Source organism: Procambarus clarkii, chromosome 23, assembly GCF_040958095.1.
Source record: "Procambarus clarkii isolate CNS0578487 chromosome 23, FALCON_Pclarkii_2.0, whole genome shotgun sequence".
NCBI lineage: Eukaryota > Metazoa > Arthropoda > Malacostraca > Decapoda > Cambaridae > Procambarus > Procambarus clarkii.
This window is the reverse complement of record NC_091172.1, coordinates 22673660-22700129: the sequence shown is the minus strand read 5'-3', so window position 1 is coordinate 22700129 and position 26470 is coordinate 22673660. Positions and strand designations below refer to the sequence as shown.

The following is a 26470-nucleotide window of genomic DNA, read 5'->3' as shown; positions in this document are numbered from 1 at the left end:
TCGTTCCTCTCAATGTTTGCCGACGATGCAAAAATTATGAGGAGGATTGAAACAGAGGATGATAGTAGGAGGCTACAAGATGACCTAGATAGACTGAGTGAATGGTCCAAGAAATGGCTGTTGAAGTTCAACCCGAGTAAATGCAAAGTAATGAAACTAGGCAGTGGAAACAGGAGGCCAGGCACAGGATACAGAATAGGAGATGAAGTACTTAATGAAACAGACAGAGAGAAAGATCTAGGAGTTGATATCACACCAAACCTGTTTCCTGAAGCCCACATAAAAGAGAATAACGTCTGCTGCATATGCGAGGCTGGCTAACATCAGAACGGCGTTCAGGAACCTGTGTAAGGAATCATTCAGAATCTTGTACACCACATATGTAAGACCAATCCTGGAGTATGCGGCCCCAGCATGGAGCCCGTACCTTGTCAAGCACAAGACGAAGCTGGAAAAAGTCCAAAGGTATGCTACTAGACTAGTCCCAGAACTAAGAGGCAGTGATGTGGTGGAGGCTGACTCCATACACAGTTTCAAATGTAGATATGATAGAGCCCAGTAGGCTCAGGAACCTGTACACCAGTTGATTGACGGTTGAGAGGCGGGACCAAAGAGCCAGAGCTCAACCCCCGCAAGCACAAATAGGTGAGTACAAATAGGTGAGTACACACACACACACCTGCACTTCTGGAAGGCAATAATAATACATAAAGCAGTGAGGAATAGTTCAGTGTTACAGTATTATTTTTTCAGAAATTCAATCATAAAGAAGTTAAGCTACTGAGAACCGGTGTGTAGAGTGCACTTCCACCCTCCACCCCCCCCCCTTAACCCCTCTCTCCCTCAGAACATCTCCCCCCCCCCTCTCTCTAACACCCCCTCAATCCTCTCTTACACAGTATCACTCTCACTACCACTCTCCCCTCACCACACACTCTCCCCCTCACTACACACTCTCCCCCTCACCATACATTATCCCTCTCAGCTACGGAGCCACTAAAGGAACGTCGTTACCTGCCGGAGCCCCGGCTGGAACACCCGCTGTTCCAGCCGGGTTCCGTGGAAACATTATCTTCTAATTCTTCAACAATTTAGATTTTACAAAAATCCAGACAACTTTAAACTCTACCTATGAACCTAAAAATTCAATGAAAATTCATAAAATAGCTTAAAAAAATAGAAAATCCCATCCATTATTGAATGATTTTTCAAAAGCCAACGACACTTCCAGAAGCCTGAAATATTAAAGCTTCTGCATTCACTGGAGGCTTCCAGGAAGGCTTCCAGGATCCACAAAGAGGTTTCTGGAATAGATCAAAAGTGAAATATGCGTTGGTGTCCCGCCTGGAAAGTTTGTTTTGGAGGGACTTCAAAGTTGTGTTCTTGGAGCCTCTTGTGTTGTAGGTGTTCTTGGAGCCTCTTGTGTTGTAGGTGTTCTTGGAGCCTCTTGTGTTGGAGGTGTTCTTGGAGTCTCATGTGTTGTAGGTGTTCTTGGAGCCTCTTGTGTTGTAGGTGTTCTTGGAGCCTCTTGTGTTGTAGGTGTTCTTGGAGCCTCTTGTGTTGTAGGTGTTCTTGGAGCCTCTTGTGTTGGAGGTGTTCTTGGAGCCTCTTGTGTTGTAGGTGTTCTTGGAGCCTCTTGTGTTGTAGGTGTTCTTGGAGCCTCTTGTGTTGGAGGTGTTCTTGGAGCCTCTTGTGTTGGAGGTGTTCTTGGAGTCTCATGTGTTGTAGGTGTTCTTGGAGCCTCTTGTGTTGTAGGTGTTCTTGGAGCCTCTTGTGTTGGAGGTGTTCTTGGAGCCTCTTGTGTTGTAGGTGTTCTTGGAGCCTCTTGTGTTGTAGGTGTTCTTGGAGCCTCTTGTGTTGTAGGTGTTCTTGGAGCCTCTTGTGTTGGAGGTGTTCTTGGAGCCTCTTGTGTTGTAGGTGTTCTTGGAGCCTCATGTGTTGGAGGTGTTCTTGGAGCCTCTTGTGTTGTAGGTGTTCTTGGAGCCTCTTGTGTTGGAGGTGTTCTTGGAGCCTCTTGTGTTGGAGGTGTTCTTGGAGCCTCTTGTGTTGTAAGTGTTCTTGGAGCCTCTTGTGCTCGAGGTGTTCTTGGAGCCTCTTGTGTTGTAAGTGTTCTTGGAGCCTCTTGTGTTGGACGTGTTCTTGGAGCCTCTTGTGTTGGACGTGTTCTTGGAGCCTCCCCTCTCACTCTTCTCACTCTCCCCTCTCCTCTCACTCAGCCTCCTGCATTTACCGGGATCAATACTGTCAGACTTCCCGGTAGAGCCCAGGATGGTGAGGCTCACACTCTCACTCACACTCACACATGCTCACACACTCACACTCACACATGCTCACACACACACTCACACTCACACATGCTCACACACTCACACTCACACATGCTCACATACTCACACTCTCACTCACACATGCTCACACACACACTCACACTCTCACTCACACTCACACATGCTCACACACTCTCTCACTCACACTCACACAATGCTAACACACACTCTCACGCACACTCACACATGCTCACACATTCATCTTTCCTTTTTCCTAAGAGAAATCTCACTATGGATAGTAATAGAAGGAGTAGAAGCACTATGCTAGCCACTCTTCGTGTCATACAATAGGTCACTGGTAACGGAACTACCAAAAAGTTGGAAGACCGTAATGTAGTCCCAATATATCAGAAAGAAGACAGACAGAAAATGAGAAAAGTGAGAAATATCTAACAGAACATCTGGAGAGAAGGAACATTGTTACACATCACCACCGTAGGTGATGTCCGGCAACCAGGAGGCCTGGTCGACGACCGGGCCGCTGGGGATGCTAAGCCCCGGAAGCACCTCAAGGTAACCTCAAGGTAGGTTCAGAGATGGTAAATTTTGCCTCACAGGTTTAATGGAATTCTGTGACCAAGCGACAAAAAATAGACAAGAAAGATAAGGGAGAGAGGGGAGCAGATTTCCTATATTTGGATTGTCAAGAAGCCTATAACACAGTACCCCATAAGAGACCGATGCATGTACAGGAGAAGCACGCAGAGGTGACAGGGAAGGTACTCCAATGGATAAGGGAGTACCTAAGCAACAGAAAAGAACGAGTCACTGTGAGGACTCCGCTAGGTGCCACTAGCGGAGTCCTGCAGAGTTCAGTGTCTGGACCCATCCTGTTTTTTCACATGTGTACGGGATCTTCAAGAGGGAGCAGACTCACTCCTCTCAATGTTTGCTGATGATGTCTTGTAGTACACTAAAGTGTTGCCTGACCTTGTAGTACACTAAAGTGTTGCCTGACTTTGCAGCACACTAAAGTGTTGCCTGACCTTGTAGTACACTAAAGTGTTGCCTGACTTTGCAGCACACTAAAGTGTTGCCTGACCTTGCAGCACACTAAAGTGTTGCCTGACCTTGTAGTACACTAAAGTGTTGCCTGACCTTGTAGTACACTAAAGTGTTGCCTGACCTTGTAGTACACTAAAGTGTTGCCTGACCTTGCAGCACACTAAAGTGTTGCCTGACTTTGCAGCACACTAAAGTGTTGCCTGACCTTGCAGTACACTAAAGCGTTGCCTGACCTTGCACCACACTAAAGTGTTGCCTGACCTTGCACCACACTAAAGTGTTGCCTGACCTTGCACCACACTAAAGTGTTGCCTGACCTTGCACCACACTAAAGTGTTGCCTGACCTTGCACCACACTAAAGTGTTGCCTGACCTTGCACCACACTAAAGTGTTGCCTGACCTTGCACCACACTAAAGTGTTGCCTGACCTTGCAGTACACTAAAGTGTTGCCTGACCTTGCACCACACTAAAGTGTTGCCTGACCTTGCACCACACTAAAGTGTTGCCTGACCTTGCACCACACTAAAGTGTTGCCTGACCTTGCACCACACTAAAGTGTTGCCTGACCTTGCACCACACTAAAGTGTTGCCTGACCTTGCAGTACACTAAAGTGTTGCCTGACCTTGCACCACACTAAAGTGTTGCCTGACCTTGCACCACACTAAAGTGTTGCCTGACCTTGCACCACACTAAAGTGTTGCCTGACCTTGCACCACACTAAAGTGTTGCCTAACCTTGCAGCACACTAAAGTGTTGCCTGACCTTGCACCACACTAAAGTGTTGCCTGACCTTGCACCACACTAAAGTGTTGCCTGACCTTGCAGCACACTAAAGTGTTGCCTGACCTTGCAGCACACTAAAGTGTTGCCTGACCTTGCAGCACACTAAAGTGTTGCCTGACCTTGCAGCACACTAAAGTGTTGCCTGACCTTGCACCACACTAAAGTGTTGCCTGACCTTGCAGCACACTAAAGTGTTGCCTGACCTTGCAGCACACTAAAGTGTTGCCTGACCTTGCAGCACACTAAAGTGTTGCCTGACCTTGCACCACACTAAAGTGTTGCCTGACCTTGCAGCACACTAAAGTGTTGCCTGACCTTGCAGCACACTAAAGTGTTGCCTGACCTTGCAGCACACTAAAGTGTTGCCTGACCTTGCAGCACACTAAAGTGTTGCCTGACCTTGCAGCACACTAAAGTGTTGCCTGACCTTGCAGCACACTAAAGTGTTGCCTGACCTTGCAGCACACTAAAGTGTTGCCTGACCTTGCAGCACACTAAAGTGTTGCCTGACCTTGCAGCACACTAAAGTGTTGCCTGACCTTGCAGCACACTAAAGTGTTGCCTGACCTTGCACCACACTAAAGTGTTGCCTGACCTTGCACCACACTAAAGTGTTGCAACTTAAATACTCGTGTTGCAAGCATGCACGAGGCCTGACAGTGTGGTGGCCACCACTAAAATATTAACTAGCCACTCCTCCTGCTTCCCGGTAACCCTGCTGTAATAACACCCGGGTTATCTCTCCTATTAGTCAAGTTTCACAATGTGTCGCCTTACGTCTTCTCCCTCAGGTGGAGGGTAATTGTGCCTTAACAATGGGGTGTGGTCTTGGGAGAGGATGGTCTAGGTATGGGATGTGATCTTGGAATGGGATGAGCTAGGTATGGGGTGTGATCTTGGGATAGAATGATCTGGGTATGGAATGTGATCTTGGGATGGAATGATCCACGTATGGGATGTGATCTTGGGATAGAGTGAGCTAGGTATGGGGTGTGATCTTGGGATAGAAGTGAGCTAGGTATGGGGTGTGATCTTGGGATAGAGTGAGCTAGGTATGGGATGTGATCTTGGGCTGGGAAGTGGAGAGGTGTGATGGACACCTCCACCCACCAGCTGTCGGTGGTCTGGTGCGATAATTCCCCCACTGTTATGCACTATTTATCGTAATAGTGTTCTTCTGAAGCTTCATGTTCTTGTAAATTTCATGTTCTTCTAAGCCTCGTGTTCTTCTAAGCTTCATGTTCTTGTAAACTTCATGTTCTTGCTTCATGTTCTTCTGAGCCTCAAGTTTCATGTTCTTCTGAGCCTCATGTTCTTCTAAGTTTCATGTTCTTCTAAGCATGCACTATCTCTCTCTCCAGTTTGTCCGTTCCATTTCGTCACTGCTCTTTTTAGTTTATTTTCAGCCATAGACATTGCTAGTACTCACTGGTAGTTAGTATACCCCACAGTGTTGTCGTGTCCTCCTGTGTACAGGGGTGGAGAAGGCTCAGTGTAGTGAAGTGTTCACCACTCGCTTACTTACGCTAAAACAAGTTGTTTGTTCACATTGCTTGTTACTCGTCTTCTCCTCTAGCTGGCAGCAATGTTTCCTTCAATCTGTTCTGACTTAGACTTTTCGTAATCAATCGTATTAATTTTCGTGAGGATCGTGTATGTCGTTATCATGTCCTCACTCGGCCTAGTGTGGGAAATTTGGTAGACTGTAGTGAGGGTACAGGACACATGCACCATCGCTGTACAGGAAATCTGTATTTTGCCGATTTTAAAAGTTAAGTGTTAGACGGATTCGACATGATGATTTCGTCCGTAATTTAGTGTGAATATTATTACTTGGCTTGACTATCCAATTCGACTGTGCAACCTTTAAACGATGTAACTGCTCTTGGGAACCATGGTGACCGCGCTCCCTCTATTTGGCTTCACCTCCGAGCTGGAAGCCCAGTCAGTGGTGGTCTCCCAGTCAGATGTGGTCTCCCAGAGGTGGTCTCCCAGTCAGAGATGGTCTCCCAGTCAGAGGTGGTCTCCCAGTCAGCGATGGTCTCCCAGTCAGCAGCAGAGACTCCCGGGAGTGTTGTCAACATGCTCCACCATCATACTGAAGTGACACATGTCACTTCAGAAGAGCCGAGAACACAATGTCCCATGAGAGTTGTCAATTAGATTGACAGTTGAGATTTGGGACCAGGGAGCCGGAGCTCGACCCCCGCAAGCACGGCTAGGTGGATGCACGCACACACACATGCACGCACACACACACACACACCCTGCCACTAGTGGCAGGCAGCGGGTTTAGAACCATCCGAGGGCACCACCGGAGGGCACCACCGGAGGGCGCCACCCACCGGAGGGCACCACCGGAGGGCACCACCGGAGGGCACCACCGGAGGGCACCACCGGAGGGCACCACCCACCGGAGGCAGACATGCGAGGCTTCACTAAGCTGTCAGGCACAACATAACTCTGATGAAAACGATTGAATATTTCATGAGCATTTGCGATGGTAAACAAGTAGACAGAAACACGCTTGTTATTTGCATGTGTCCGTCTACTGGACGTCCCTGTCTGAGCCCTGGCCCTAGTACTCCCTGTCTGAGCCCTGGCCCTAGTACTCCCTGTCTGAGCCCTGGCCCTAGTACTCCCTGTCTGAGCCCTGGCCCCCAGTACTCCCTGTCTGAGCCCTGGCCCCAGTACTCCCTGTCTGAGCCCTGGCCCCCAGTACTCCCTGTCTGAGCCCTGGCCCCCAGTACTCCCTGTCTGAGCCCTGGCCCTAGTACTCCCTGTCTGAGCCCTGGCCCTAGTACTCCCTGTCTGAGCCCTGGCCCCAGTACTCCCTGTCTGAGCCCTGGCCCTAGTACTCCCTGTCTGAGCCCTGGCCCCAGTACTCCCTGTCTGAGCCCTGGCCCCAGTACTCCCTGTCTGAGCCCTGGCCCCAGTACTCCCTGTCTGAGCCCTGGCCCCAGTACTCCCTGTCTGAGCCCTGGCCCCAGTACTCCCTGTCTGAGCCCTGGCCCCAGTACTCCCTGTCTGAGCCCTGGCCCCAGTACTCCCTGTCTGAGCCCTGGCCCCAGTACTCCCTGTCTCAACCCTCCCCCCCCCCCCCGACACCCCTGTTTTTTTCAGCTTCCTCTCACGCTCCTCATCACTACACTCTCCCTCATCCCTTATTCCCTTCATCACAATCCCTCCTCCAAGACATCACAATCCCTCCACCAAGATATCACAATCCCTCCACCAAGACATCACAATCCCTCCACCAAGACATCACAATCCCTCCACCAAGATATCACAATCCCTCCACCAAGACATCACAATCCCTCCACCAAGACATCACAATCCCTCCACCAAGACATCACAATCCCTCCACCAAGACATCACAATCCCTCCACCAAGACATCACAATCCCTCCACCAAGATATCACAATCCCTCCACCAAGACATCACAATCCCTCCACCAATACATCACAATCCCTCCACCAAGACATCACAATCCCTCCACCAAGACTTCACAATCCCTCCACCAAGACATCACAATCCCTCCACCAATACATCACAATCCCTCCACCAAGACATCACAATCCCTCCACCAAGATATCACAATCCCTCCACCAAGACATCACAATCCCTCCACCAAGACATCACAATCCTTCCACCAAGACATCACAATCCCTCCACCAAGACATCACAATCCCTCCACCAAGACATCACAATCCCTCCACCAAGACTTCACAATCCCTCCACCAAGACTTCACAATCCCTCCACCAAGACTTCACAATCCCTCCCTCTTACTCAGACCACGAGCATGGCTCTTAAGTCTTATCAAGACCTGAGTGAACAGACCATCTCTGCTATCACCAACCTGGTTATCGTCTTATCTCCTGTATCTCTGAGTCTCTGTCTCCTTTGTTCTATTAAGTACTTGCGGGGTTGTTAACGCGATAACCACGGGTGATTGTAGTCTGATTGTTCGTTGTCAATGACTAACAATTGTCCTCAAGTTATCTTATTTTATCTCAAGTTAATAAGAGACGCAGAATAACGCGTAGGCATAAATAATCTAGGAACTGAGGCTCTAAGACTGAAGCTTGAAAAACAGATGAATCATAGAGATGTTAGAAAGTTTTATTTCACCGTAAGAGTAATGCAAAGGAAATGAACTAAAGAAGTAGGTTGTGGAAATAGACTCCTTTCACACTTTTAAAACTAGATATGATAGAGAAATAATTTCTCAAAAGGGAGGCACTTGATTCCCAGAAGAGGAATTTCAGATCTAAGGATAAGAATTACAGTCAGGTTAACGAACTCCAAACTGAGAAAGAATGTACTCTGCACACTATATATATATATATATATATATATATATATATATATATATATATATATATATATATATATATATATATATATATATATATATATATATATATATATATATATATATATATATATATATATATATTGTTGAATATGACCGTAAAGGTAAGATTAATCATTCTAACACGAATTTTCTCAATATTTCTTAGGTTTTTCTTCACTGTTGAGGGTAATTGAAATATCAACTCACCAAAATTCATTTTTATTTTTGGTCTGGCGCCAAGAAGAATTTCGTAAGGGCTTCTTACATTTCTCAAAGACTTGTTTTCACTTAACACTTCACTTATGATACACTTGATACACTGTGTATCATATATTTAACCTACACCATTGCTTCTATATTCGTGTTGGGTGAGGTGACACAAACGTTTTGGGTGAGGTGGGTACATAGGAATGAAAGTAACTGCAGAGGGCCTATTGGCCCATACGAGGTCTTGAAGTGGGTAGAATGAAGTTATGCGTTAATTGGCTGTTCATTGCTGGTGTTGACTTTTTGATGTGTAGTGCCTCACTGATGTAGAGCCTCCTGCTATCTCTGTATCTATCGATGATTTCTGTGTTGTTTGTTAAGATTTCTTTGGTGATGGTCTGGTTGTGAGAAGAGATTATGTGTTCCTTGATAGAGCCCTGTTGTTTATGAATTGTTAATCGCCTGGAAAGAGACGTTGTTGTCTTGCCTATATACTGAGTTTTGGGGGCCTCACAGTCCCCAAGTGGGCATTTGAAGGCATAGACAACGTTAGTTTCCTTCAAGGTGTTCTGTTTGGTGTCTGGGGAGTTTTTCTTGAGTAGGTTGGCCGTTTTTTTTGTTTTATAGTAAATTGTTAATTATATTTTCTGATTTTTGTCTGTGGGGATAACGTTCCTATAAACAATATCTTTCAGGACACTTTCCTCCGTTTTATGAGCCGTCGAAAAAAAGTTCCTGTAAAACAGCCTAATAGGGGGTACAGGTGTTATGTTGGTTGACTCTTCAGAGGTTGCATGGCGTTTCACCTTTCTCTTTATGACGTCTTCAACATAACCGTTAGAGAAGCCATTGTTGACTAGGACCTGCCTTACCCTACAGAGTTCTTCATTGACTTGCGTCCATCCTGAGCTGTGGCTGAGAGCACGGTCGACGTAAGCGTTGACAACACTCCTCTTGTACCTGTCTGGGCAGTCACTATTGGCATTGAGGCACATTCTTATGTTTATTTCCTTAGTGTAGACTGCAGTGTGGAAGCCTCTGTTCCTTTCTGTGACTGTTACATCTAGAAAGGGCAGCTTCACATCATTCTCCATCTCGTACGTGAAACTTAACACAGAATTCTGCTCGAATGCCTCCTTCAGCTCCACTTAATTGGGAACTTCATATGATCTGATGTTCCCATCGCTAAAATATAAGTAAAACAGTTAAAACAACGAAATGAACAAAATAAAATAAAATAAAAAAATAAACTACACTCACGAAATGAACGTTATGGTAAACAACACAGCTCAATTCCAACGCAATGTCACAGAATAATTAAATCAAAATGAAAATAAATAGAAATCTATGAAAATTCAATTTATCAATGCAATCAGAAACATTGAAATGTAATTGTAACATATTTAGAACAACGTGTGTTGCTATTACATGCTAACAGATGGAGCTGTTTTACAAAAAAAAAAAAAAAAAATTTTACCTGTCACAGGTTTGGCATCTATATAGTAGGTATATATTTGGAAAGAGTCAGGATAGGGATTTGGGATGGGACGGGGGAAAGGAATGGTGCCCAACCACTTGGAAGGTCGGGGATTGAACGCCGACCTGCATGAAGCGAGACCGTCGCTCTACCGTCAAGCCCAAGTAAGGAAAGTTAGTCAATATGGGACATTCTACAATATAATGTTCAAGGGAGTGCATCCTTTCTCTTTCACAAAGTTGACACATTGTGTACTGGACATTTAGGTTTTTGAGAGAGTTGCCAGATACGTCTATATCCCAGGCGTGTTCTGGCCACTATAACATCATATTGCCGAGTTCTTGCTCTATTAGTTCCATGTATAAATGTCTCCTCACGGTATTCATCATAATGTTTAATGCTACAGCTTTCAGGTCTTTGAGAATTTATTAGGTCAGTAAGATTTTCATCAGATATTAATTTTTATGCTCTCTTGTCACTGCTATTGAAACACCCATATGAATTTTTACTACTGGCCTACTACAGGCTGTCTTAGCAAGCAAGTCAGCAGTATCATGCTTTGAGATGCCAATATTTGATGATATCCAATGGAATTTAAGTTTAAATTCATATTCTTTAGCAGCTAAAACAATTATTTGAATATCACTGACTATTTTCTGGGTGTCACTACTATGTGCATTTAATGCCTGGAGTGCACTCTCCGAGTCACAGTATATAAGTCCACTGCCTTTGTCTTTTAAAAATTCAGTGCATTGCTTCAAGTTGGGTTTGAGTCATACTGGCCCAGTCAGTCACAGGTTTGGTTGCTGTATCAGCGAGAGAAGAGTGTTTAAGCCTGCACATCCGGTACCTCATCCACCTTCTCCAGAACCGTCGGTATAGCACTAACACACATCGTTACCCACAACCTGAGCACTCTCAGTGATGCTGCACACTGTTAACTTTGTAATAATGTAGAGTGTACACTGTGAGATGTTTACGAAATCAACTAACAGACCCCAGTTATCTCGTGGATTTGGTTGATTTATGATAAATTGAGTTAGGTACATATTACTCTATCAAAATACGTTAGGTATTTTGATGGAGTTTGCTGCTTTGTAAACCCAAAATGCGATATCAAATTTCCGTTTCCTACAGACCTCAGGTGGGTGTAGCACCTGAGGTTTGGTTTGAAAGTTTAGTTTGAAATGACATGTGTTGCAGAGATCTTCTCAATGACTTCACACTGAGAACTGTCCTAATGGCAAAATTCTTCCACTTATCGTAAGTAATTTGAACTCTGATCTCATACTGAATTTGGAGCCCCAAGTTGCATAGCTTCACTTTGCAAAGTTTCAAGGGACTTTAGCTCTCTGCATATAGTGTGAGATGTAGAGCATTGTAGTCAATCACAGAGCTGTCTGCATATAGTGTGAGATGTAGAGCATTGTAGTCAATCACAGAGCGGATAAATGACATAAAATTCTAGCGAGTCACGTTGATGACCAGACAACACATCACAATATGGAGAAACATCGTCGTTTATCCATCTTCTGATGTGTGGGTTTGTAACAACAGTATTAAATATAAACTAATAATGTAACACTGCTACTCATTTGTAACACCACCATACAATAGCACTAATGGTTACACTGATATATATACTGAGTAACTGGAACCAAAGGTACACTTCCAAGGAAATGCTACACAGTATTAACTACGCTGTCACCATCTGCCTTGTCTATTAACTATATCAAGCAACGAGGCAAGGAACATTGCTTGACTTAGAGAGTCCTTTCTTTCTTTAACTGTCATTATTTATGGGACGGTTGTCAGCCCACTATATCCAGAGGCTAAGAGGATTCAACAATTGACACAGACGGAAAGGTTAACATGAGTTTATTGAAACAAATTATGAAATTCACCACTATAAATCCTTACTTTAACACTGGTAATACTAGCAATTGTTACGGGATCCAGACATGGAAACTTATCAAAGATCACACACATTAGCTTAATTAAGACCACTCTCTGCCTCTCAGTCTGGTGGATTCATTCTGTCTCCTGAGGCTCACCTGATGAACTGCACCCTCACACTGCCTCCGACACTCCAGCACTCTCTCACTCCTAACTATCATACAGGGGTATATATACAACTGAATCATGAGGGGGGGGGGACAATTATACACTGGTGTCGAAAAGTCTGGTGTGGTCCTATTCCCAGCTGATTCAGCCTACTCGGGAAAAAGTGTTTTGCACACCTAAATAGTTGGTCAGCACATCAGGGCGTCAGCTTCCCATGATGTGCTGAAAAGCACTCAAGTTGTATCATTAAGTTGTTTGTCAAGACCATCAGGATTATTCATAAACAGGAACAAGCTGACTAGGGAGGAGCCAGAAAATATTTCAATTAACTCTAGCTGAATCTGAGGTCACAGGCTGATCTTACCAGGACGTTCCCATGGTGAGTCATGGGTGTACTCTCCAGGCGTTACAGTTTGGTCATCATATCTTCAGGCAAGGGTTTGTGACTCAACGTCTACAAGCTCGTTAATTTCATGATTGACACCAACAAGGACCCGCAAGGGCTTTAATCTCTTATAGAGTTTCCTCTTGAGAGAAGAAAGGTACCCAGGGTCGTTAATGGGGATACAAAGGTATCTGCAAGATTTGCAGTTCTCAAGTGTTCGCCCATCTATATGATAATTGGCTGGTGGAACACCACATGGAATGAGGGCACGAGTTTTCTGTACAGAGATAAGGAGGCCACATTCCTCAGCTCTAGTAGCAAAAGCATCGAGCAGAACTTGCATTCTAGGCTCGGTGGCAGCCTGTAAACATATATCATCAGCATAACAAATGACAGTGTCTTCATTATTAGTTGGAAGATCTTTAATAAGTTTATGCATCAGAACGTTGAACAACAAGGGACTGAGAACCCCTCCTTGTGGAGTTCCCAGTTCAAAGTGTTTGCTCTCTGTGCTTTTAACACCATTAAACAAAACATATGCTGTTCTATTAAACAAATAACCCTTTATTTCAGTAATGTACCTTGTATTCCCAGCTCAGCAAGATGCTCTAGTATAATTCCTTTGTTTACAGTGTCAAAGGCTGCTGCAAGACCCATAAAGACTGCTAGAGTATGAGCAAAGTATTTAGTAAAACAAAATTTAAAAACAATTGATTAATTCATATTACAGCATCAGACTCCTCTATACTTCCTAATATTCCACCTTATCATCCCAAGCCTCTTTTTCTTTTCAAGATTTCCTGTATCCTCATCCTATTCCTTCCAGCCTCCACTAACCAGCTCCATCGACACTGGAACCACTGTTGAGTTGAGAGCCCAGGCATTGATTGATTGAGTGCATAAATCCAAACAGTTGCGGTGACAGTTGCCTCCGTGTACGATACATGAGTCGGATTAAGACAATGCGTTCAAGCACTTGACAGATACACGACGATAGAGATAATAGGCCAATAATTACCTGAAGGTGATTAAGCAATTTGAAAATTAACACTGTTGTGTCCGAGCTTCAGGTAATAACCCGTCACTTAAGCTCACTCTGTATAAGATTAATAGTGGATTAACAGGTGCTGGTGAGACTAATCTCAGTAAGCTCTACTCTCCTCTCCAAGACCGGCTGATTTGCCCATCTTCGGAGAGTGAAGGTTCAGAGTGAGGGGTCTGAAAGAAGGTTGAGAGTGAGGTGTCTGAAAGAAGGTTCAGAGTGAGGGGTCTGAAAGAAGGTTCAGAGTGAGGGGTCTGAAAGAAGGTTGAGAGTGAGGTGTCTGAAAGAAGGTTCAGAGTGAGGGGTCTGAAAGAAGGTTGAGAGTGAGGGGTCTGAAAGAAGGTTCAGAGTGAGGGGTTCTGAAAGAAGGTTCAGAGTGAGGGGTCTGAAAGAAGGTTCAGAGTGAGGGGTCTGAAAGAAGAACCAGTGGGGGTTTTGAAAGAAGGTTCAGACTAAGGGTTCTGAATGAAGGTTCACAGTGAGGGTTTTGAAAATAATAGTTCAGAGACTGAAGGGTTCTGCCAGTATAAAGTTAAAAGAGCAAACGTTCAAACAACGAGGGTTCAAAGTAAGGGCTTAAAAATTGAGGGAAGTAAGAGGTTCAGGGTGAGGGGTGAGGGGAGTGAAAAGTTCAGGTAGTGAGGGGTTCAGGGTGAGGGGTTCAGGGTGAGGGGTTCAGGGTGAGGGGTTCAGGGAGTGAGGGGTTCAGGGAGTGAGGGGTTCAGGGTGAGGGGTTCAGGGAGTGAAAAGTTCAGGTAGTGAAGGGTTCAGGGAGTGAGGGGTTCAGGGAGTGAAAAGTTCAGGTAGTGAGGGGTTCAGGGAGTGAAAAGTTCAGGTAGTGAGGGGTTCAGGGAGTGAAAAGTTCAGGTAGTGAGGGGTTCAGGGAGTGAAAAGTTCAGGTAGTGAGGGGTTCAGGGTGTGAGGGGTTCAGGGAGTGAGGGGTTCAGGGAGTGAGGGGTTCAGGGAGTGAGGGGTTCAGGGAGTGAGGGGTTCAGGGAGTGAGGGGTTCAGGGAGTGAGGGGTTCAGGGAGTGAGGGGTTCAGGTAGTGAGGGGGTTCAGGTAGTGAGGGGGTTCAGGGGGTGAGGGGTTCAGGGGGTGTGGGAGGGAGCGGCTCCGCAGGCATGGACAAGCCCGGCTGGTCTGATGGAACTTTCCACATGACGTCACTGTGGTTGATGCGCGTCGCCCCACCTGTGGGGGTCCCGCCCCCCCCTCTCTTCGTCCCCTCCTGTCCTCTCTCCTTCCCCCCCCCCCCCCCTCTCTCTCTCTCTCTCTCTCTCTCTCTCTCTCTCTCTCTCTCTCTCTCTCTCTCTCTCTCTCTCTCTCTCTCTCTCTCTCTCTCTCTCTCTCTCTGTATATATATATATATATATATATATATATATATATATATATATGTCGTACCTAGTAGCCAGAACGCACTTCTCAGCCTACTATGCAAGGCCCGATTTGCCTAATAAGCCAAGTTTTCATGAATTAATTGTTTTTCGACTACCTAACCTACCTAACCTAACTTTTTCGGCTACTTAACCTAACCTAACCTTTAAAGATAGGTTAGGTTAGGTTAGGTAGGGTTGGTTAGGTTCGGTCATATATCTACGTTAATTTTAAATCCAATAAAAAAAATTGACCTCATACATAATGAAATGGGTAGCTTTATCATTTTATAAGAAAAAAATAGAGAAAATATATTAATTCAGGAAAACTTGGCTTATTAGGCAAATCGGGCCTTGCATAGCACGCCGAGTACGACGTTCTGGCTACTAGGTACGACATATATATATATATATATATATATATATATATATATATATATATATATATATATATATATATGCGACAAGACTTGAATGGGCCCCAAGTTATATATATATCAGAAAACTGCTCCTCGTGACGAGTTCATACCCAGACAGCCAGGCGCTCCCTACACCTTCACATATCTGGTACCCAACTTAACAGTCAGTGTGGGGTAGTGAGTAAGGCTTAAGGGTAGTGAGAGAGAGAGAGAGTACAGTACTCCGATTTACACATGAAAATAGTGAAAATAACAGTCTGCCATTCTTGGATGTACTAATAACAAAAACAGGAACCTCTTTAAGCACCAACGTATATACCAAGCCCACCAACATAGGATTATGTCTGAACGGTAGAAGTGAGTGCCCCCAAAGATACAAAGCCAGTGTTCTCAATGCTTATATTCGTCGAGCGCTTACCCACTGCTCTGAATGGAGCAACGTGAGTAGAGAGTTTGAAAGAGTAACTCAGGTATTGGTGAACAACGGATATAGCAACGCGGAAATAAACGCTGCTATAAGAAGACACTTGGACCGTTGGTATAATTCAGAACCTAGAACAGAAACCATAATACCTCCAATAATATTATATTACAAATCAACCATGCACAGTGAACATATAAAAGAGGAAAGAATAATGAAAGAAATAATCCGTAAAGGAGTAAAAAGCACTACTCCTAACCAAAACATAAACCTGATAATATTCTACAAAACCAAGAAGACTTCTGAACTCCTTATCAAAAACAGCCCGAAGCCGACGGAGAACCCTCTACAGCAGTCAAGCGTTGTATACATGTACACTTGCCCCCACGAAGGATGTAACCTTCAATCTAAGTACATAGGTATGACGTCGACCAAGCTGACGAGGCGTTTGACATGCCATCTTCAATCCGGTGCCCCCAGGAATCACATGAGACAAGCCCATGACATCACCCTAACAAGAGAAATATTGAACAAGAATAGCTGCATAATAGACAAAACCCAAGATGCAAGAAGATTACAAATTCTTGAAGCAATTCACATAGGAATAGAACAACCTACCATGAACACCCAAATCACGGAACTATTTACTCTACCCACCATGAGAGTAAGGACAAGACCAGAACATAACGATGCCAACACAGAAGACAATGTTCAACATAACAGGCCAATTACACTGGATTAATCTTTGTATGTAGATAGAAGCTGCCTCGTATGGGCCAATAAGCCTTCTGCAGTTACCTCTATTCTTCTGTTCTTATGTTTCACCCCATATTTATCCCTTATGTATTCCCCCATGTTTTCACCTTTATTGTCTTATCACCTGACCCAGTGCGGGTATAAAATCAACCAGCATTGTAAAATCTCTTCATTTGAGAATGAACCATGGAGGTTCGAAACGTTGTGCAAATTGTATAAATAAGTGTACTACATTCTATAGTAAATCACTTCTTTTCTTCACCTTAAAAGTACGAAAATGAGTTTTGGAGAACTCCTATTTCAACTAAGCCCTGATGCTAAGAAAATAGTTAGAGGGATAGAAGCCCTAAACCAGAAAATAATAAATACAGAATATGCGGTCATATTCAATGAAACATTATATATATATATATATATATATATATATATATATATATATATATATATATATATATATATATATATATATATATATATATATATATATATATATATATATATATATATATATATATATATATATATATATATAACAATCTTTGGACAACACCCACCAGTGAGCCTAGAACCCAGAAAGCACAACTACCTTCCAGTAGCTGCCATAACTAGTACGCCTTAACCCACTACACCACATCAGACACTTAAAAGAAGTAGAGACTTCGAGGTATATATATACACCTCAAATATCCCCACTTCCCAAGAGCACTACAATAGTGAGGGGTTACTATACGTTTTTTCATCAAGCCACTGTTAATGTGGGAGAACTCGTGTCCACGCTATAAGCCACAACACCCACCAGTGGGCCTCGAACACTGGTGGGTGTTGTCCAAAGATTGTTAATCTTCACTTGTGGTTTATGCAAGTATAGGCTCATGTATATATATATGTATATATATATGTATATATATAATATATATATATATATATATATATATATATATATATATATATATATATATATATATACAATCTATTTCTTTAAATTTATTCAATGTTATCAGTTTTATCTTCTGTCCTAATTAAATTTATGTTCCTTTATTCATAAATTTTTAGAGATTTTGTTCAGTCAATAGAGTACCGGGCACTCCATTTAATACAGCACGGGGCACTCCTTCCAATAGAGCACAGGGCACTCCTTCTAATAGAGTACGGGGCACTCCTTCCAATAGAGCACGGGGCACTCCTTCTAATAGAGCACGGGGCACTCCTTCCAATAGAGCACGGGGCACTCCTTCAAATAGAGTACGGGGCACTCCTTCCAATAGAGCACGGGGCACTCCTTCTAATAGAGCACGGGGCACTCCTTCCAATAGAGCACGGGGCACTCCTTCTAATAGAGTACGGGGCACTCCTTCCAATAGAGCACGGGGCACTCCTTCTAATAGAGTACGGGGCACTCCTTCCAATAGAGCACGGGGCACTCCTTCTAATAGAGTACGGGGCACTCCTTCCAATAGAGCACGGGGCACTCCTTCCAATAGAGCACGGGGCACTCCTTCCAATGTGTCCACACAACAATACTTAATTAAGACGATTAATGCACATTAATGACACTGTAAAATGACACATCGAACACTTTATGTAGGGCAGACGTAAATCTGTGTATCTATGTATTTATGTCTGTAGGTTAGATTAGCATTTTAAAAGCACTACAATCACCTTCTGTGGTTGATTGTTCAATAAATCCCTGAACTATATGTTTAACAGATCTCTAACCCTGTCCATGGAAGACAGAAAAAAATGTATATATGCTGGTTAGCATTGTAAATGTGTGGCCACGTCTGTGGTAGGAAATAATAAAAAAAGCATCAAACTCTGTACTATGTGGACCTCACTGCCGCGACCAGACCAACAGGGAGCTCTCTGGCGCTTTTACCCCTACTGCAGCAAACATGATAAACACACATTCAAGGACGAGTCTCGCCACTAAACAACACCAAAGAGCCTTCACAAACACGAGCACCGCTCTTGTTTGACGAACATGTGACTGAAATGTCTCTAAGAAGATGGAAGAGCACGACTGGACTGAACCTGTTTGTATAGGCAGGGCACGGCTGGAAAGATCTTAGGCGTGGGTCCGTAAACATGACTGGAATGATCTTGAAAAACTATCTTTGATATCAAAGTCAGACTGGCGTCTGACTTTTATATAACTCATGACTTGGGATAAAAGAAAGAAGAAAGTTTCAAAATACTGTTGTTGCTTCCATGACCGCAAAAGAAACTTTGCAATTGAGAACCAAATGGCACCAGGGCCTGTAGCAAGCGGGTTCGCTCTATGGAGGAACATGGGCGAGACATGCTCCCAGCCCCTCAACACCCAATAATGACGCTGGTGATGGTGTTTTGATTTTTAGTTCTGCCACAGACGTGGCCACACATTTACAGTGCTAAGCAGCACATATACATTTTCTTCTGTCCTCCGTGGACAGGGGTCAGAGATCTGTTAAACATATAGTTCAGTGTTTTGTTGAACACTCAACCACAGAAGGAGGTTGTAGTGCCTTTAAAGTGCTAATCTAACCTACCTACATAAATGCACACATTTACGTTTGTTCTACATAAACAGTGTTGGAGGTATGATTTCTACATAATGTCATTAATGTGCATTTACAAATGTGAAATGCAATTCTGACCAGCTTACCCTTACCCTGAATACACATACATATATATATATATATATATATATATATATATATATATATATATATATATATATATATATATATATATATATATATATACAGAGGCTGCAAAGGTCGATATTGTGTTGGTGGAGGCGGTTGTACTGGCAGTGTTTCTTTTTTTTAAGAATATTCCTGCGCGGGCCCTAAGCCTCTGGCTGACGTACTAAGTGTTGCTTGTTTCTGTTTTACTTGGGCGGAGTATGAGTATTTATGACTCGTATGGTCGCTTCAGTAAGATTCTGCCACACGTGTTTAACAACTTCTGCTCTGTTGAATCTAAGTTGAAATCTTAATGGGTTTGTAACTGTGCACTGTGTTAGATAATGTTCTAGTGGTCTGTCGGGCATTTCTCCACAGTGCTGACATTTCCTCTCATCTTCCGGAACCTGTAAGCCTATTTCCCATGCACATGTGTATCCAAGCCTGATGCGATGTAAATGTACTTCTGCTGTTTTACTGCTCCCTTTCATTAAACTAAGTGGTTCGTAGTTGGGTGAATTCTTGTGGGAACCGACTCGTGAGATTTATATTTATATGAATTTATATAGAATTTATATTTACGTTAATGTATATATTTTGATATATACATTAACGATACATACATTTGTATTATGTTTAGCGGACTATTTCTGTAATATTCTAACAAATCGATCCTTACACATTAGGGGGGGGGTTATATTAAATTTATATATATGCAGCCAATCAAACTACAGTATTACACTACATATATTAGTAAATAAATGATAAGGCCTTATCTAATTGTACAGCAGGCTTAGTTCACCAGGTATAATTAGGATGTAGACACCAAATAATCCTTGTGTGAGGCTAGCTTCTAACACCCTAGTAACTGATGTACCAAGATTAATTCTTGCTTCCTCTTCTTGTTCCTGTCAAAGAGCACTAGCTGTAAGCCGGAATCCTAATATATGACAGCTATATCAGATGAAACATTTATATATTATTAGATAAGGACCAAGGCATAATTACCTGTGTCGAGTCATTCGTTCGTGTCCTAACCGGAATTAATCATATCTACCTAACATTACTAGCCAATAATGACTTAGATAAGATTTTGGAAAGACACTTCCCTTGTGGTTGTTGACAGCGTGTTGTTGATGGTAGAAGCACTAATTTGATCTCCATAACACTTCGTCCAAGAGAGAATTATGGGAAGCTGAATTTGCTCTCCCAGTGACTCTGGTCTTAAACAATGGCTGACCTCCCTCACCACTGACTGCCTGTGTGGGAATAATAGGAAATGACATTGCAGACGAAGCTGCAAAACTTGCAACTAAGAGAAGAAATGTAGACATTTACATACCACAGAGTCTATCACAGATTAAGAAAGTAATTAGAAACAGAGCAATGCAAAAGATGTACAGTGACCACAACACAGCAGTTGCAACATCAGGATCTGCTGGTTGGTACAAGAATTCACCAACTACGAACCACTTAGTTTGATGAAAGGGAGCAGTAGAACAACAGAAGTACACTTACATCGCATCAGGCTTGGATACCCATGTGCATGGGAAATAGGCTTGCGGTTCCGGAAGATGAGAGGAAATGTCAGCACTGTGGAGAAATGCCAGTTACAAACAGTTTGTACAGTTACAAACCCATTAAGATTTCAACTTAGATTCAACAGAGCAGAAGTTGTTAAACACGTGTGGCAAAATCTTACTGAAGCGACCATACGAGTCATAAATACTCATACTCCGCGGAAGTAAAACAGAAACAAGCAACACCTAGTGGGCCAGCCAGAGGCTTAGGGCCCGCCCAGTGGGCCAGCCAGAGGCTTAGGGCCCGCCCAGTGGGCCAGCCAGAGGCTTAGGGCCCGCCCAGTGGGCCAGCCAGAGGCTTAGGGCCCGCCTAGTGGGCCAACCAGAGGCTTAGGGCCCGCCTAGTGGGCCAACCAGAGGCTTAGGGCCCGCCTAGTGGGCCAACCAGAGGCTTAGGGGCCCGCCCAGTGGGCCAGCCAAAGGCTTAGGGCCCGCGCAGGAATATCCCTGCAAAAAAAACTGACGCCTGGCTCTCCTTGTCCAGATATCAATAAGTGAGAGAAGGGTCACATTTACTCTGTTTTGATACTGAAAATTAAGTATTTAAAAACACAAAATGCATATTGTATTTAATGTTATTAAATGGTGTCAGGTTTTCCGACAATTCTTGTACCAACCCACAGAACCTGATGTTGTAACTGCTGTGTTGTGGTCACTGTACATCTTTTGCATTGCTATATTTCTAATTACTTTCTTAATCTGTGATAGACTCTGTGGTATGTAAATGTCTACATTTCTTCTCTTAGTTGCAAGTTTTGCAGCTTCGTCTGCAATGTCATTTCCTATTATTCCCACATGACTTGGCACTCAGTTGACAAGTATCCGACGGCCTTGACGTTTGAGTGTTTGCATTAATGAATGATATGACATTTATGATCAGATGGATGTTGTCACATGTGTTCTTATTGCAAGGTTTCCATTGCAATTCTCGAATCTGTATGTATGAAAACATGTTGTCGGTGTTCAGCAAGAGCATGTTCCAAAGTCTTTTGAATAGCTAGCATCTCTGTAAAGTTGAACACCCATTTGAGAGCCTCCAACTATTTACAGAGTTTCCTGCCTTAACTGCAGCTCCGGTTTCTTGTCCCTGCTGGTCTACTGATCCATCTGTGAAGTAAGTGAAGCTGTCAGATACCATGTTTGTTTATATATATGCATCTGTGCAATATTACATAGCAAATGAGGATTAGTCTGATTCATTTTTCCTACAAGAACCATAATCTTAAAGTCTGCTGGCAGTAATTCCCAAGGGGCTTGCATAATGAAGTCTGCATGTATGTCTTTGACACCCTTCTCAGTGACTGTATTTGTTATATCGAATGTATTGATGGTGTTTATTTTACAATGGGTCCACCTGTTGCTATTAGAGGCTCTTCTGTCCCGAATTAGTGCTCCAGTGATTATATATTTAAGTGAACTGATTCTAGGTCTAGTTAATATTTTTGTCAGCATGCACGCAGCAATCCTTTTACCCTTATTTCAGTTGACGTTAGCTTGGTTTCTAGTCTTGAGTTCGGTATTTTAGTCCATGCAATGAGGTCAATGCATGACCTCATTTATGCATGAGGTCATGCATAAATGACCTCATGCATAATGAAATGGGTAGCTTTATCATTTCATAAGAAAAAAATTAGAGAAAATATATTAATTCATGAAAATTTGGCTTATTAGGCAAATTCGGGCCTTGTATAGTAGGCTGAAAAGTGCGTTCTGGCTACTAGGTACGACATATATATATATATATATATATATATATATATATATATATATATATATATATATATATATATATATATATATATATATATATATATATCTGAAAACTCCACACCCCAGAAGGATTCGAACCCAGACAGTCAGGAGCACTATGCACATGGCGTACCGGGTTCGAAACGGTTCGCTTTTGTTCGTAAACGACGTCCCTTTTGCGTCTTTTGACGCAAGTCGACGTCCCTTTTGAATATTTTGCTGTCTGGTTCATTTATATAATCTGGGGCATGAGAGAAGTGTCGTCCCCACATGGGACCAATTCCAGCGTCCCCAACTGCAGCGTCAACCATGAGAGGTTGACCTCGATCAGTTAAGCTTATTTCCTTCCACAGTGAATACGATTCACTACTGCCCTACTTGCAGGTCAGTCAATCTGCCTTGAATATTGCCTCTGTGCCCTACATCAGCCCTGTAGGAGAGTTGCTGCCCCCAGCTGTGGCATGCGCGCCCTACACCATTAACAGCAGGTCCTTAACAGGAAAATAAAAGTCAGACACGTAGACAGTCAGACTTTGAGCCAGACTTAGCCCCCTCCCCTCCAGATCCTGCAAGCGTTGCAGGTGCTTGGTATAACACAGTAAACATCAATCAGACAGGTAATGAAGGCGCTGACGGAGGCAATGATAACATAGATAGTGATAGTGCATTGGGAGGATTGTGTGAAAATCCTGGTCTGGCTTCAGTGGAAGCCTCAGGAAGCCCTCGTGAGCTCAATAGAACCCCAGGTTGCAGTCTTTTTGACCATGTCGAGGCCTCGTTGACTAGGGCGCGTGCGTGGGAACACCGTCCCTCCCATAGGTTCGATCCCTCAACACAGCTCCTACGGGTTTAGTCATTGACACATCACGTTCGTGTAATTACTCTGAGTGTGTGTTCTTGGTCAGCAGGTTTAGCTCCGAGACAGAAACACTGCTTCTTGCAACACAGGAGCTGAAACATTATCAGACGTCAAGACGTCACCGGGCTGGAGAGAAGAAAGATACCCCTAACAGGCCTACTCGCCCAAGCTAGATAACTCGTCCCATCCTCTCCAGTTGCCACAACGTCACAAAATTGATGTACTAAACCGCCCGAACTTAACCTAACCAAACCTCATCAATGGACCTATGAGTTGAACAAGTACTATAAACCGTAGCGGCTGATACGTTTAAGCAAGTCTCTTTACATGCAAGCGGTAAGTATATACTGGGGAGCTGTGGACTGACTCCTGGGGAAGACGAGAACTTGTCCTGACACGTCTCCTGTCTCCCACATGGACACGAAGTATCTACCGTCCTAGAATGTAAAGAGCAGCAGCACCTACAATGACCCAAGCAGTCGTTCAGGCCCCATATATATATAATCGTCTTGATTGCCTACAATATTTAAGCCTCAAGCGGTCTATAATTTTTATAGAGTCGATTTATGATGCTGAGAAGGTTCCTGCGGCTGCATACGACTCCATTGTTAACCCATTGTTTCCCTGCTGGATATCCTTTGTTTAACCTTAAACTTACTCAGTTTTGAATCTGCTATTATAGGTATATTATTCACTACACATAAGAGTCGGTACCAGACACTCTCCTTCCTTTATCTTTATAATGCGACATTATCATTGCTTTTCTCTAACCCTTTGGCAAATTACCACTGATCCTTCACGCCCATTCCACTACAATATTTAATTATTTAATTATTTTAATTATACCTCGTCAACACTTTCATCTTTCACACACTTGAATGTCTTCACTGATGTGTTCACCTCCTTGACACATGTGTCAAGTGTCACGTGACCAGTCACTCCGGCACCAGCACCTCCACTCACACTCACATTAGCCCCTCAAACATTGCCTCCATCCATTAGACCTTCAAAATGTTGTTGTTTTAGATTCAGCTGCTCGGAACAAAATGTTGCAAGTAGCACGGGCTATGGTGAGCCCGTAGTGGCCTTACCTGGCACAGGAGCGGGGCTGTGAATGCCTTCAAAATATTCCTTCCACCTGTTTTTATCTCTTCGTTATTTACACATTCATTTGCTTCACTTTCTTTCATCTCTCCAAAAGAGCTTCCTGTTTTCCGACAGATTTTCTTTGATTTTCCAATCTCTTGATTCACCTTGTGTGCTTTTTATATATTTTCCTAATGTTTTCACATATCTTGTGCTATCATGCTTCCGTTTTCTTGCCTCTCGTTATTTTATCAATAAAATCCATTCATTTTGTTATCATCAACTGCTCTGTCCACGGAGGCCAGCAGACACTGTCCACGGAGGCCAGCAGACACTGTCCACGGAGCCCAGCAGACACTGTCCACGGAGCCCAGCAGACACTGTCCACGGAGCCCAGCAGACACTGTCCACCGAGGACAGCAGACACTGTCCACCGAGGACAGCAGACAATGTCCACGGAGGCCAGCAGACACTGTCCACGGAGGCCAGCAGACACTGTCCACGGAGGCCAGCAGACACTGTCCACGGAGGCCAGCAGACACTGTCCACGGAGGCTAGCAGACACTGTCCACGGAGGCCAGCAGACACTGTCCACGGAGGCCAGCAGACACTGTCCACGGAGGCCAGCAGACACTGTTCACGGAGGCTAGCAGACACTGTCCACGGAGGCCAGCAGACACTGTCCACGGAGGCCAGCAGACACTGTCCACGGAGGCCAGCAGACACTGTCCACGGAGGCCAGCAGACACTGTCCACGGAGGCCAGCAGACACTGTCCACGGAGGACAGCAGACACCGTTCACGGAGGACAGCAGACACTGTCCACGGAGGACAGCAGACACTGTCCACAGAGGCCAGCAGACACTGTCCACGGAGGACAGCAGACGTTGGGAAACTTTAGGGGAGCCTAAGAAACCAGGTGACAATAGTCCTTGAAAGCTTGAAGAACAGCAGCTGCGGCAAGTGCCGCAGCTGCTGTTGCTGGGTTTGAACCAGTAGTTACCGCTTGTTAGTCCCGCGGCCGCTGAGAGCAGCCTAAAGTAGGTAACGTGATTGTTTAAGTTGGCAGCTTCCCGCTGGGCCGAGGTGCGGGCGCCGCCATCTTCACTCACCTCCCGCCAGGGGGCCACGCAAACACAACATTAAAATCTTGATTTTAATACGACACACATAACTGTATAATCTAAATTGAAAATTGTATAAGAAACATGTGGATATTAAAAAGAAATTGAGAACTATGTCCAGTTAAATTGGATAGGTTTTCATTTACGTAGAAGTATTACTAATCACAGCGAGCTGCACCGAGGCACGTCAGCTAGTTTTATTAGTATTATTATTTTCTACCACAGACGTGGCCACACATTTACAATGCTAACCAGCATATATACATTTTCTTCTGTCCTCCATGGGTTAGAGATTTGTTAAACAAATCTCTAACCTCAGGGATTTATTGAACACTCAACCACAGAAGGTGAGTGTAGTGCTTTTAAAGTGCTAAGCTAACCTACATACGTAAATACATAGATACACAGATTTACGTATGCCCTACATAAAGTGTTCGATGTGTCTTTTACATAGTGTCATTATTGTGCATTTACAAAGGTGAAATGGAATTCTGATCAGTTTCCACATATACTTTATACACATACGTATACATACACACACATACGTACATATACATATATACATACATATATATACACACACACATGCATTCACATACATTTGTCTCTTTTACTCTGACAGGGTGAGATAGCTGATAGAGAAACTAGTGTGCAATTAAGCACTTAATCACTGAAGGTGATTAAGGTGCTTTACAAGCTCAGGTTATATAGTTACATCACATACATACATTGTATAATTGATACATTACATGGTCAATCTTGGGTACAAGTCCAATATATCAT

General features: G+C 43.7%; 1 protein-coding gene across 1 annotated transcript in view; it reads right to left on the bottom strand.

Annotated features, from left to right (window-relative positions):
• Positions 1 to 1369: 1369 nt before the first annotated feature.
• LOC123763870 (integumentary mucin A.1-like) overlaps positions 1370 to 26470 on the bottom strand; it is a 33578-nt gene continuing 8477 nt past the window's right edge. Inside the window, exon 2 of the mRNA XM_069329725.1 lies at positions 1370 to 2119. Coding sequence (XP_069185826.1) covers positions 1370 to 2119 — 750 coding nt within the window. The remainder of the gene's footprint in view (positions 2120 to 26470) is intronic.